The following is a 13,069-nucleotide window of genomic DNA, read 5'->3' as shown; positions in this document are numbered from 1 at the left end:
TGTATATCTGTATATACCTTTATTATGGCGCGACGGTAGTGGCGCGAAGCTATGTAAAAAAAAAAAAAAACAGAGCGGTCACTACCGTAGTACATTACACGAGCACGATAATAATAACCACATTCCGGACTTTTTATGATAATTAATATTATAGTAGAAAGCGATAAAATGCATAATCACAGACGTTATTGAAAATATCGAAAATCTATTTACCTATAATTTCCTAAGTTGTATTAATATTATAGCAAAATGCAATAGGTTATTCATATTTATTTCACCATAAGTCCATATCAGACAATCAGTCCGTAGTCGCTTGTAGAATGTGTAGTGCTGTAGTCGCTTGTCGAGTATGTAGTGCTAAAGTAAATATTCTTACCATAGACTCCATAGATGATATATTTGTAACAAAACGAGGAAAACGAAGTGTTCTGATACAGGGATATAAGCTAAGTGAAAAAAAACAATTGAAGGACCGAAATTTTCACTTCAGATATGCAAATCGTAAATGTAACATAACAGCAATCATTGGTGAGAAACTTGATTTAATAATTTCACAAAAAAATGATCACAATCATCCGGCCACTTCTGAAAATATTTTAAATCAATAAAAAATAATGTCTAAACTTAAACGAAAGGCCATTGATGATGTGTTTACTAAATCAAATAAAATAATCAGAAAAGTACAGTTACTGTTATTATAAGTCATTCAGATGTGCGTTTATTTAGGAAATTTATGAATGAAGCTAGACGAAAACTAATATTAACTATTCCTAAATTAATAGACGAGGCTAAACTTCAACTGTTTTTAAATCAAAACGATATCATTGCTAATAATAACGAACAATTTTGTTTTATGAAAAATAATGAAAACCTACCAATATTCACTTGTTATACAAATTTAGTTATGTTATGTGAAGTACGTGAAATTTTTGCTGATGGTACTTTTATATATTGTCCGTCATATCATAATTGAGATTCTTTAATATTAAAATATAACTTATAAATGAAAATCGGTTAATACTTTTCTTAATTATCAAATTAAACAAATTATAACATAGTAAAACATACTATTTTCTTTTTTTTATTGTTTTATTTTTTTTTTCATTAGGTACATCATTTTTAAAATTAATTTTCCTAAAATATTTTGCCACCCCTGGACATGTACCTACCCGTGCCCCCTTTAAATACGGGCCTGATTACCATTATTTTGAAATAATTTACTATTGACCATAGATGGACTATTGTCGATCGTTATCACATGACCATACAACACAAAATTTAGAGAAACCCGTCAATCATAATGTACCATTGTAAATAATATTATATCGATTACGTATATGTACTTATTTTTACTTACTGATAATAAGCGACTTACAAACACGTATTATTTTTACGAAGTAAATATTTGCCATCATGAAATTTCAAAAATTTGAGTTTTAAGTAATAATACCTTTTAGAACGTTTGAAAAATTACAAATTATTATAAATTCACTTTTCTTAACAAAACATTTTTTTTCTAGCATATTTTAATTGTATTTTGAACAATTCATTTTTTTTAAGGTACATAAGGTAGGATAACTACGTTTGAAATTAATCATCCATTTATTTCGGGGGGAGGGGGGGTTGAACCCCCCAAACCCCTCTCTGCGTCCACCACTGTTTTATATACTTTTTAAACAAAGGTATATACATTTTACATTTTAGTGCCCAAACGTGGTATATTTTTAGGGATATAGAGTGCCCAAACTTTGGGTGGATTTTGAATACCCAACAGATAAAAATGCCCAAACGTGCTGCAAGGATAAACAGAAGGAATTCACCGAACGGATGTAGGAATAAAAAAATATCGATTGGGAAAGAAATGTCGACTACCAATAGTGTTTCCCCAAACATATAGGAGCAGAGGGGAGGAAAAACATCCTGAGTGGTCAAGAATGTAATAAACGAGTAAACATTTTAAATTGTTTGTATCCTTATCGAACCATATCATAAAAATGCCGAGTTCGGAGTTGTCGCGTTGACGGATGTTAACTATACTGTGTTATTATAAATATTGTATTATTTTTGGTTTTAACGAGTTTTCAATTTCGTTTCCGTTTATCTTAATTCATAGATGAAAATAATAATTATAATAATATTAATATACCGAACACTTCAAAGTAATTCATTGTAATAATCATTCGACAAAATTTAAAAAATGTAAGCACTACACGAGTGCCTGTAACGGAACCAAAAAAAACCAATCGTTCCAGAACGTTGTCAATGATTTCGTTCGTTCCGCCATCGTTTACGAGCCTCTTCGTAAAAAAAAAAAAATTCCGACCGATTCGTTTTGCATAGGTATACGAAAATGCGTCAACGGAGTTTGAATAACATAATACTTAACCAGAGCGTTGTAGCAGTAGTAAAATAGATTAGGTAGAATACCTGTATATTTGTTTTATTAAATCAAAACTGTTAACAAAAATGTTGCATTAGTGCTATGCGAAAATTAACACGCGTAAAATCAAGATAAAACTAAAACGAAAATCGTCTCAGGAATGCACGTAAAGTTTATGTTCGTAAACGAACTAGCAATGGGAATTTTGTTGAGATCTGAAAATCCTGGTTTTACTATAAATGTATACCTGAATCTAAGGTATGAAAATTTGCTCTAATCCGAAATTTCTTCGAATAGGGATTCTATTATACATTATTCATAGTTAAGTCATAATTACATGTTTTTTTTTAAATAAATTAATGAGTTTAATATATTTACAGTGAGTTTATTCGATTCAAAATCTAATCACAATTGGAACTGTATTTTAAATAATTTTATACATTCAACCAAATATCAAAACCGTTACAATAAACGTAAGGGCGAAACTAAGGGGGCAAAAAAGGGCAATTAATTTTTAAAGAAATTCTAAATTTACCCATATATGACCCAATATTTAAACTGCTTTTGGCATTTCAAATTTTTATTTTATAAATATATAAAAATATTTATATTTTAAATTATTTCCTACCCATTGCACAATTTTTTTTTTTCAAACACTAGTTTTAATTTAATATTTTTTTGTATTTAGGTACCCCGTAAGTTATAATTAAATATCATAAAATAAGATAAAAAATTTAACATGTTTAAAAAAGTAAAACTACACTTAATAAATAACACTAAACATGTTTTGATAATTGGTTGCTCCCTCTGATGAAATCGCCAGGATTGTTACCTGGGAGGTGAGAAGTGAGAGGTGGAAACTAGGAATTTTTACGCCCAGAGAAAATGTTAAAATAACGCCCTATCATAGACCAATAATCAACTACTCTTCTCGAGAATTGTTTTCTAATAATTAATATACAATCATACTAATTGAGTTTTAAACTAATATCAGTATTTAACAAAGTTAAGAATATATCAAATTAGTTGTTAATAATTACAAAAATTACACCCTCTAAAATTTTAATAATTTTAATGAATCCCCGTCTTCCTTCTCCTAGTTCCGCCACTGCTTGGGAAATACAAAGTATTCCAACACTAAAATTGAAGATAAACGAGTGCTAGTCAATCGTGCTGTAACTTAACCATGGTAAACGTAGTAAGATACGAACAAAATTTTTATTGCAGCAAACGCTAAGAAAAATGTATTAACAATGTAATCGAAAGAGTTGAGCAACAACCATAGGCGTGTGCACCGGTGTGGCTTATAGGGCTATAGCCACACCTAAGACTCTTTTTTAGATAGGTAGGTACTAAGTACTTAGGTAAAAAGGGCTAATAATTCTTTTTTTTGGAAAATCGAATTTTTTTTATCAATTTTATCAAATTACAAAAAAATTAAAAAATTTACAAATTTCCTGGACTGGCGTTCATTGATAATCAGATTGTACATCAGTTTTTCTAAGAAATTTTACTTCTACTTATGTTTTGTATATCTATTTTTTTTTTTTACGGTAGGGTTTTATAAGGGGGTGGGTGATCAAAATATATAAAAGCCACACCGGAAACAGGAATCTGCGCACGCCTATGGCAACAACCTAGCCAACGATTTCAACTGTTATAAAAAATATTTCGCGTAATACCTAGCTGATTAGATTACGACCAATACAATTAAGGTTTAAAAGATAACGTTTGTTTTTAGTGCACCTTTTTTTTAAACCTAGGCGGGTGCACAAGCATCCACCTCATTACGATTGTGTGCCCGCCATACAAAGGTCTTTAGTGCCAATGGTTGCACGCGAAAATCGCTATGGGAAGGGGTGTAGTACGAGCCACGTGCCTTCACATAAGGGTCCTGCGAACACACCGCTGGAACAATATCTCAGCAATATCGAGATGACGGGGTTAACTTACCCAACAGGTGCTGCCATCGGCTAACCGAACAGTTCTCGAAAACCATTTGGCCGCGTCGTTTTGAACAGTCTTCGGTAGATGGGGCGGCAATGCCGTTGCGCCGCGGTCGTAATAGCAACAGATAACGATAATTTCTTATCACACCATGTTATTGACGATCCGCCGTGATCGCAACTCAAGACGTTACTTGTGTTGATTACGAACTTCTATTGCATGCCGTGTTTGGTAACGGTCGAAATGGGGCTCGATCGGAAAATTTTTGGAAGGATCGAGCTTGATTGATCCCGGCAGTGGTCCACCGCATGAACTAAGAACATGTTCTGAACTATAACTCCCAGTAAGTATCGCAGTCGGTTCAAATCCGCAATCACTGGAAACAACACTATTTTACTAATAATAATCTACTTAACTCAATATTTAGATCATGCTTTTAAAGATTGTTTTTTGAACTTCGAAAACCAGGTACAGGTACAAGTGATTTGAACCTTTACTTCAAAAAATTGTTCTGACTTCTCACCTGATTTACATTATAATTGTTTTAACATTAAATTGTTAATTATTTTGCACTAAATATTTTCATGAATTAACTACTAATATGCCGACTAAATTTTAATTTATGTATTATTAAATTTTTGATACTAGGTACTATGTTGATGGATTTGAATCGAATCCTTGCTAGATTCCCATCTCGGCACTTTGTTTACTGTTTTGCATATGGATCTGGTGTGTTCCATCAAGCCGGCCGCACCGAACGTGCTATGGTTGACTTGATATTCGTTGTCAACAACACGCATGGCTTCCATCAGGACAATCTAGATGCTAATCCAGATGACTACTCATCGATTCGACTTCTAGGACCATCAGTTGTATCTAGTCTCCAAAAACAATTTGGTGCTAATGTGTACTTCAATACACTCGTATCAGTTGGTAATTTAACATTCAAGTACGGCATTATAGATGTTCAAGATTTCCGCCGTGACCTCCAATCTTGGCATACACTATATATAGCTGGTCGATTACACAAGCCAGTGTTGACGCTATATGACCAGGGATTAAGTGAATTAGTTGAATACAATCTTAAATGTGCTGTGCACGCTGCATTACTTCAATTACCCAATAAGTTTTCAGAAGAAGACTTTTATACAATGATTGCAGGACTATCGTACCGAGGAGATTTTCGCATGATCATTGGTGAAGATAAGAATAAAGTGTCAAACATTGTACAACCTCAAATTGAGAAGTTCAGATCATTATACACACCAGTCTTTAAATCAATGAGTCATAGATTGTCTATACATTGTTCGTCTTTTGAACAAGAGAATAGTTTAGAAAGCAAATGTTATCATTTACAAAGGTTACCACAAAATTTAAAAGATATTTTACACAGATCTTATAAATTTAATGATCTAGTAAATGATGAGAATAAAACTTTTCGAGAATTAGCCAAGCGGGAAGATGTTGGTAAAATTGTACGTAACGGTATTTTTAGGATAGTGTTTTATTCAGCCCTTATGCAAAGTATAAAAGGAATACCAACAGCTGGCTTACTTAAATCGATTGTCTATAGCTATAACAAGTTGAATAAAATGGTCAAATCTATGTTTTTATAGTCTGTTTATATAAATAAGACTGCGGATAGTATATTTTGTTGTTATATAATTGTAATTTTGTTGATTGAAATTAAACCATAACTTGTTTATGTAACCTTAAAAAACTACAGTATACTTATATAGAACATTATTTTTCTTTATAAGAGTATCACCTTATTTTTCATTAAGTTAAGATTATTTTATTTATTATTATTTTGTTTTTTAAATTATTTAATTTACTAAATTTTGATTTCATTAATATATTATTGTTACAAACATTTTTAGTTTTGGTACAGAACATCATTGAATCAATACGTTTAAACTTATATGGTAAAAATATCAACAGTTATGATGTGCAATGAAATAAAATAGTAGTTGTGAAGTGAAATATAATGAAACATCTACAGCTATGATATAAAATATAACTTAATATGAACAGAATTCATGAGTAATTAAGTTGATAATCTATTTAATTTGAATATTAGTAGTGTATAGAATATAATTTAATAATTTTATGCGGTACCGTAAAATTTGGCAATTTTTTGGGGGGGGACTTGCTCATATTTTGGATAAAATTAGAATTTGGAACAAGGACTTAGTTTCAAAGTTATAGACAATTTAAATTTAAATCTATACTAAAAACCTTACTCATTATGCATCAATACAATATAACTATTGAATGTAGGTATGTTATTAATCAAGAATCGAGTTATTTCTTGTTTTATTCTATTATTTATTTATTATTTAAGTATTTTTTATTTACTTGAAATTTAGGTTGCTTTGGACCTAAATTAATGTCATCCAAATCATCAGACTGTATATTCAAATTTAAAACATCCTTTTTCAGTTCAATTTTTTCATCATTGTTGTTATGTTCATACCGTTCATGGTTACATATTTTATTTATTTTTGAATCATTAAATGGTTCTTAACAGACATGTCAAAATTATTTATTTGTGTTTATGTTATCTGTTTCATTTTGTTTTTAATATTCAAAATTGAAGGACATTCTTAAAATTAGTCTAATTACTCGTCATATTTTTGTTGATTAAAGTAATTTTACAAAAAGGTGCTTTATGCTTATTTAGAATTTGCGTCCAACGTCAAATCGTTTTGGGACATTCTGTAAATGAACTATAGATAAATACCTACCTACTGTGTCTTGTTAGTAATTCTTAGATAGCAATGTAATTTAACTCTGTCCATAGTAGCACTTCCCGAAAATATTTTCTATATACGCCACTGGGTTAGTGTAAACCACTCACCAAAAATGACTATCAGAAGGGTATGTAAAAAAAAGAGTTCGTAGAGACAACGGCATACAAAAAAATAAGGAACGTCGGACTCGGTCAACGGATCGGTGGCGAGATTGAGCAAAGCTTTTTCGATCTTTTAAGACCGTGGTCGTAACCCTCGAAGTTCGAAACAGACAGGTTGAACTATTTTGACAACAAGGAACATACAACCATTTACAATGACAATAGTAAGATTTACGATATGGGGGAACAGTTGGAAGTATACGATAGTGGGCCTACACGCCGTAACACCACAGATATATCTAGTCTTCATGAATAAAACAATGAGCTTATTGATAATAAATTCTGTCGATATTAGAATGCGCCCAACATTTGAATTGAACCAATAAGGACACGATATTAAAGAAACGCGCTGTGGCGTCCTGGATAACTTAATACGCAACAGGGTCGCGAAAAGAATAAAAAATAAAAGAAAACCTCTTAAAATGAATATATTGGCAATACGAAGCGTAACAACTTGCTTGGATATATTAACGTAACGCATCAGGATTTTCAAAAAAATTTGAACGAGAAATAGTGCATCCATGTTATGAATAACAAATAAATCGCTATATTGATCCTTCTATTCTCGCACACGCTAAAGAAAAATAGTTAGAAATATTTAAAAATAAATAAATAGAAACGACATTCGAGTAAGGGTGAATAGAAACTATTAAACCCACAACAGATCTCAGTAGTAAGTCGGTTAATGTTTGTTTATGATTAAAATAAATTGTTGTACCTAAATAAAAACTTCTACATTTAAATAATATTCAACGACACACGGATTGACACACCGCGACGGAAATAACCATGAGTCTGGTAATCTATGTCCAATGTTATTTGTCTTATTCTATTTGCGTTTGTTAAATCATTTCATTCAAATAAATTACATTTTTAATCATTTCTGTCAAAAGTATATGAGTAAGTATTAATATTAACAAAAAAAAAAAATTAAAAAACTAAGCCTTTTTTAATGTACTCTTTTTATCGCGATTAAGAAGTATTTAATGTTAAAAGACATCATTTTTAATATATAATCCATATTTCAAATTATAATACAACATTATATTTGTACATGGTTATATTCTAACATGCGCTATAGCCTAATAGTTTTAGTAAAAATCGTTTTGAAACTTAAATGAGAGCGTACAAAAACGATTACACCTTTAACAGACATCAGTATTCCAATGGTTAATGTTTTAAAATAAATTGTTGTAATTAAAAAACATTTAAATTTAAATAATATTTTTTGGTGGCATACCGCAACGGGAGCAACGTTGAGACAGTAATCTATGTCCAATATTACTTATTGTCTTATTCTAATCACGTTTGTTCAATATTGTCATTTTCTTACAAATTATATTTTTTATAATTCCTGCTCAATGTATATATATATATATTAATAATAATAAAATAAAAAATGAACGATTATTTATTTTTCTTTAATTTTTAAAGTGTAATTAATTATTGAAATATTATATTTGTTTTTTTTTACTAGAGCTAACAGTCGAAATCTAAGAGCCGATCCAGAGTGAAATGAAACTATGAGTGACAATCATTTATCTACTTACTCCCAGGAATAACGGTTCGTCGTTTTTATTTTGAATAGCAACTGTAATTATAACAAAATCGATTAAATTTATGTTTTTAAATTTCGAACTATTTTTTTTACATTTAATCCATTAACTTTTTCAACTTTATATAATTAGGTATTCTCTGTTATGTAAATAATATTCATCCGTTACTTAAATAAATTTTTTTCCTTTCTATATTTATTTTAATTAATTATGCTCTCAAATTTATAAGTTAAATTTAAATTTATTTGAATTGGTACTAAAAGCTGTTTCGTGACGTTGGGAAAATGCATTGCAATAGCTCTAAAAGGATCTTTACTGACCTCCATGGCTGGTATTCCAGGTAGGAGGTTGATCGGTGGGCAAACACCTCACCATCGTAAAAAACTATTTTTTAGGAATTTATCAATCACCTTGAGCAGAGTAATGGAATCAAGACTGGTGTTATCTATATTTAAGTATGGTATTTCTTTTCTTATTTACTATGGATTTTCTAGGTAAAACGGAATAGAATTTGTATTTTGGCTTCCAATAAGGATTTAAAATGTTATAATTTTAATTTTGTCTGGTGTTGGATATTTTTGTTTTTTATTAATAACCGTGGTTTTTATTTATTTATTTATTTTTGGTTTTTTAATTATGTAGTGTTGAATAGTAATAATTATTATGTTTTGATTTTTAATGAGGGACTTTATTTTTACTGTTTGATATAGGATTATTTATTGTTCTTTGGCTGTTCTTTTTTTATGATTTTTGCTAGATATAAATTTGATGAATTGTTGGCATTTGGTGTTAGATATATTTTTTGTCTATTTTTATGTTTTGGTTCTCAGGTTCTTTTTTTAGGCATTTTTGTAGGTAGTATTGAATAGCCTTTATGTTCTGGTTTCAATTTAGGCATTATATTTTACTGTTTGATTTCTTGTTGATTTATGGTTCTTTTGATTTTTGATAGATATTTGTTTGCTGTACTGTTGGTGTTTTGGATTTGTATATATTTTTTTTATACTTGTATTTCTTATTTATATTTTTGGTTGTTTGAAGGTAGGGTAGAACCGCTGTTCATTTGTTTTGGTTTCTAATTAGAAATCGCCATTTTACTTATTTTATAATATTTTAAAAATCTGATAAAATATTTAAATTAAAATTTTATATTCAAATATTTATAAATCTTATTTAAGAATTTCAAATACATAAAATCACTTTTATATAATAACTATAATTTAATAATCAAATACAAATATTATTATTCAAATTTTATTAAGTTTCTTTTCAGAACTGGGATTTTTTATTTTCATCTATCTAGATCAAAATTGCTTCAGGAGTCAGGTAACCCCTTTTTATTTATTTTTTAATTTTTACCTCTTCATTTTTAATGGTGTAAATATGATAGTTTTGTAACTTACTTAAAAAGTTTTGAAATCTAATAAATTATTTAAATTAATGCTTTATATCTAACTATTTATAAATCCGGTTTAAAAATTTTAAATAAATATATAATCTTTATATAATTACTCTCATTTAATTATCAAATAATAATATTTTAATTCAATTTTTTTATAAATAATAATAATAATAATAATAATTATTATTATTATTATAAATAATAAGTTGTGACATAACTTTACTCACGGGAGTGGGTTCATGGGGTTTGAACCTTCCCCATTGGCCGTATTTTTTTAAAATTACCTATTCCAATAGTTTAATAATAATTGATTATTGATTTTATTGATTATAAGTTAGTGGTTTATACGTCATTAGTATCATGGTTATCAAGTTGGATTGGAGCACAACCATAGAAAATATTCTGACACGACCGCGCTATTTAACGATTTGGTGACAATTTGTGATAATGTGGTTTTTTGTAATTATTATGACCAAGGCGGGGTGTGGGGGGCAGAGCCCCCCACTTTTGTATTCCAGTAAATTTTCAGAGCCCCCCCATTGAAAATTCCTGAGAACGCCACTGCAGTGATCTATATAAAGTTGTAACAATAACCGTGGTTTTATTTGAAGAAATAAAACATTAACGTTATATTGTTATGTATAATAAGCGCATCTGGTTGAGGCTATGTGCAGGATCTAGTTTTTATTTCAGGGGGATAAATAGGTAGGTAAACTTTCCAAAAAAATGTATTTGTTTGTTAATTATTTAGTCCTATGGCTTACCACATACGAGAATATCCCCATAGAATATACCCCGAGAATTTACGATACGACCCTACCCAGATAGAAAATCTAAAATAAACATTGGCTGGATCAATCACTCAGTTTCGGCTGTCAGGCTTCAAAGCACTTACCAAAATGAAATAATAATATATTGCAATATTAGTATATAGTATAGAGCAGGGATGGCAAACTTTTTGAACACTGCGTGCTCAAAATGACCTTTTTTTTTTTTTATAGAGCGTGCCATGAAAAATATATCAAAAATATCGTATTTTGTTATATTATATAATTTGATTGTATAATTAATGTATTAGTATAAAAAGGGTAGTTTAGGTACATAATAATAATAATATATAGTAAATAATAATATTGCTTTGTAATTTATTTATATTATATTATAGGTCCTATATTATATATTATATAATATAATATATAATAGTAAAAATTTTCGCGTGCCATGGATTTTCCATTCCTGGTATAGAGTCTTATGAAAAACTTTTAAAATTCTCAAACTATTAACTGTACCAAGTCTGTACTTCGCGTGAGCCTAAACGTAAAAACTAACACATTCTAGGGCGGCATGAAAGAGTGAAATAAATCAATTCATTTATTCTCGACCGTTGCTGTTGACAAGAATAATAACTGATCTCGTTGACCACGTAGAGGTCAAGATCGTCGGCGCACACTGCGAAGCATAAAGTAATATTGCACCAAATGACAAATGCGTTGTGCATTGTGATCAGAAAACCTTGCAGCGCACTTCTATCGCTTGGATGGAATACCTAATACTGTCTTAAGATAATCATAGAGAGAGAGAGAGAGAGAACACAAAAACAAAGCTGAACAAAGAATGAGGTGAACATTTGTCGTTTCAAAAATATGTGTATATTTTAGATTTTCATGTATAAATTATTTACAACAAAATAATAGAACTTAATTTATTTTTATTTAATTGTACGCCACAAATATGTCAGGTCATAATAATGTACATATTCGTTAATAAAATAAAAAATAAAACATTAATTAATAATCAATATTATAATACGTGCTACGAAATAACTATTAAATACTATTTTTCATTTCGGTTTTATTAATTTTCAATATTTTCTTTTTTTTTTTTTTTAGAGATCAATAAGTAATAATTTTAAACCTCTACAAAACAACATACAAGCAATGAAAATCGTTTCTAAGAAAAAAAAACAAATTCTTAAAAATTTTACCCGTGAGTTTACAACAAGTGAGCTTAATGTACATAAACTCTAAAATAAAATATGATATAAATGTATTTTCTTTAAACCCTGTGTATGAGACCACATCTTATAATAATACTACCAAAAAATACAACGAGGGGAAAAAAAATTAATAATTAAAGTTATTAATACAAAATTTAACTATTCACGAGCAGCAATTGAATTGCACAATCGTGTTACAAATAAAATTAACATACATTCCTCTTTACTGACAAACATTGTACGACAAATTTTTGAAAAAAGAAAACATTTTTTAATTCTATTACATGTTAAAATAGTTTTAATGTGCACATTTTGCCATATACTCTAAAATATTAATACATAAAATGATCTATTTTAAGGATTACGAGGAATGTTAGCTTAAAACTAAAATTGTATTGAAGACAACAGACGTATATATTTTCAATATATATCTAAAATATTTTATTATATAAAATTAACATATAAACAAGTCTTGTTCTGGTTAATGTTTACCCAACACAAGTAAAGCTTAATTAACTTAATTTGTGTTTGATTGAACAAATTTGGGTATCACATTTTCAATGTATAATTATTTATAAATATGCACGGTTTTAGTCGTACGCAACTGAAAGACATTAACAGCATAGACAATTCGGACAGTTAGATAAAATTATTTTAATTTTTTAAAAGTAACCTATTTAGTAATACAACTTATGAGGTATTTGATTAAATTACACTTAAAAAAAACAATCATGTGTTTATATATTTATTCATCATAAATGTATAGTAATAAAATAAAATAATAATAAAAATAAATTTATTTAAATAGACATATTTACACGAATCAACAATTTATAACAACATATTTTTAAAATTACTTATATTTTTATCAACT

General features: G+C 28.9%; 1 protein-coding gene and 1 long non-coding RNA gene across 2 annotated transcripts in view; both read left to right on the top strand.

The window, feature by feature from the left end:
* LOC112691839 overlaps positions 1-8,853 on the top strand; it is a 44,718-nt gene extending 35,865 nt beyond the window's left edge. Inside the window, exon 3 of the long non-coding RNA XR_003149355.1 lies at positions 8,719-8,853. This is a non-coding gene — a long non-coding RNA (uncharacterized LOC112691839). The remainder of the gene's footprint in view (positions 1-8,718) is intronic.
* On the top strand, positions 4,477-6,061 carry LOC112691837 (phosphatidate cytidylyltransferase, mitochondrial). The gene is made up of 2 exons (XM_025566248.1): positions 4,477-4,670; positions 4,976-6,061. The coding sequence occupies exon 2, from the start codon at positions 4,981-4,983 to the stop codon at positions 5,941-5,943; it is 963 nt and encodes a 320-aa protein (XP_025422033.1). The 5' UTR covers positions 4,477-4,670; positions 4,976-4,980; the 3' UTR covers positions 5,944-6,061.
* Positions 8,854-13,069: the final 4,216 nt, after the last annotated feature.

The sequence above is a fragment of the Sipha flava genome, unplaced genomic scaffold (genome assembly GCF_003268045.1).
Source record: "Sipha flava isolate LNK unplaced genomic scaffold, YSA_version1 67_pilon_pilon, whole genome shotgun sequence".
Taxonomy (NCBI): Eukaryota; Metazoa; Arthropoda; class Insecta; order Hemiptera; family Aphididae; genus Sipha; species Sipha flava.
The sequence above is the reverse complement of the archived record's forward strand: the minus strand, read 5'-3'. Positions and strand labels throughout refer to the sequence as shown.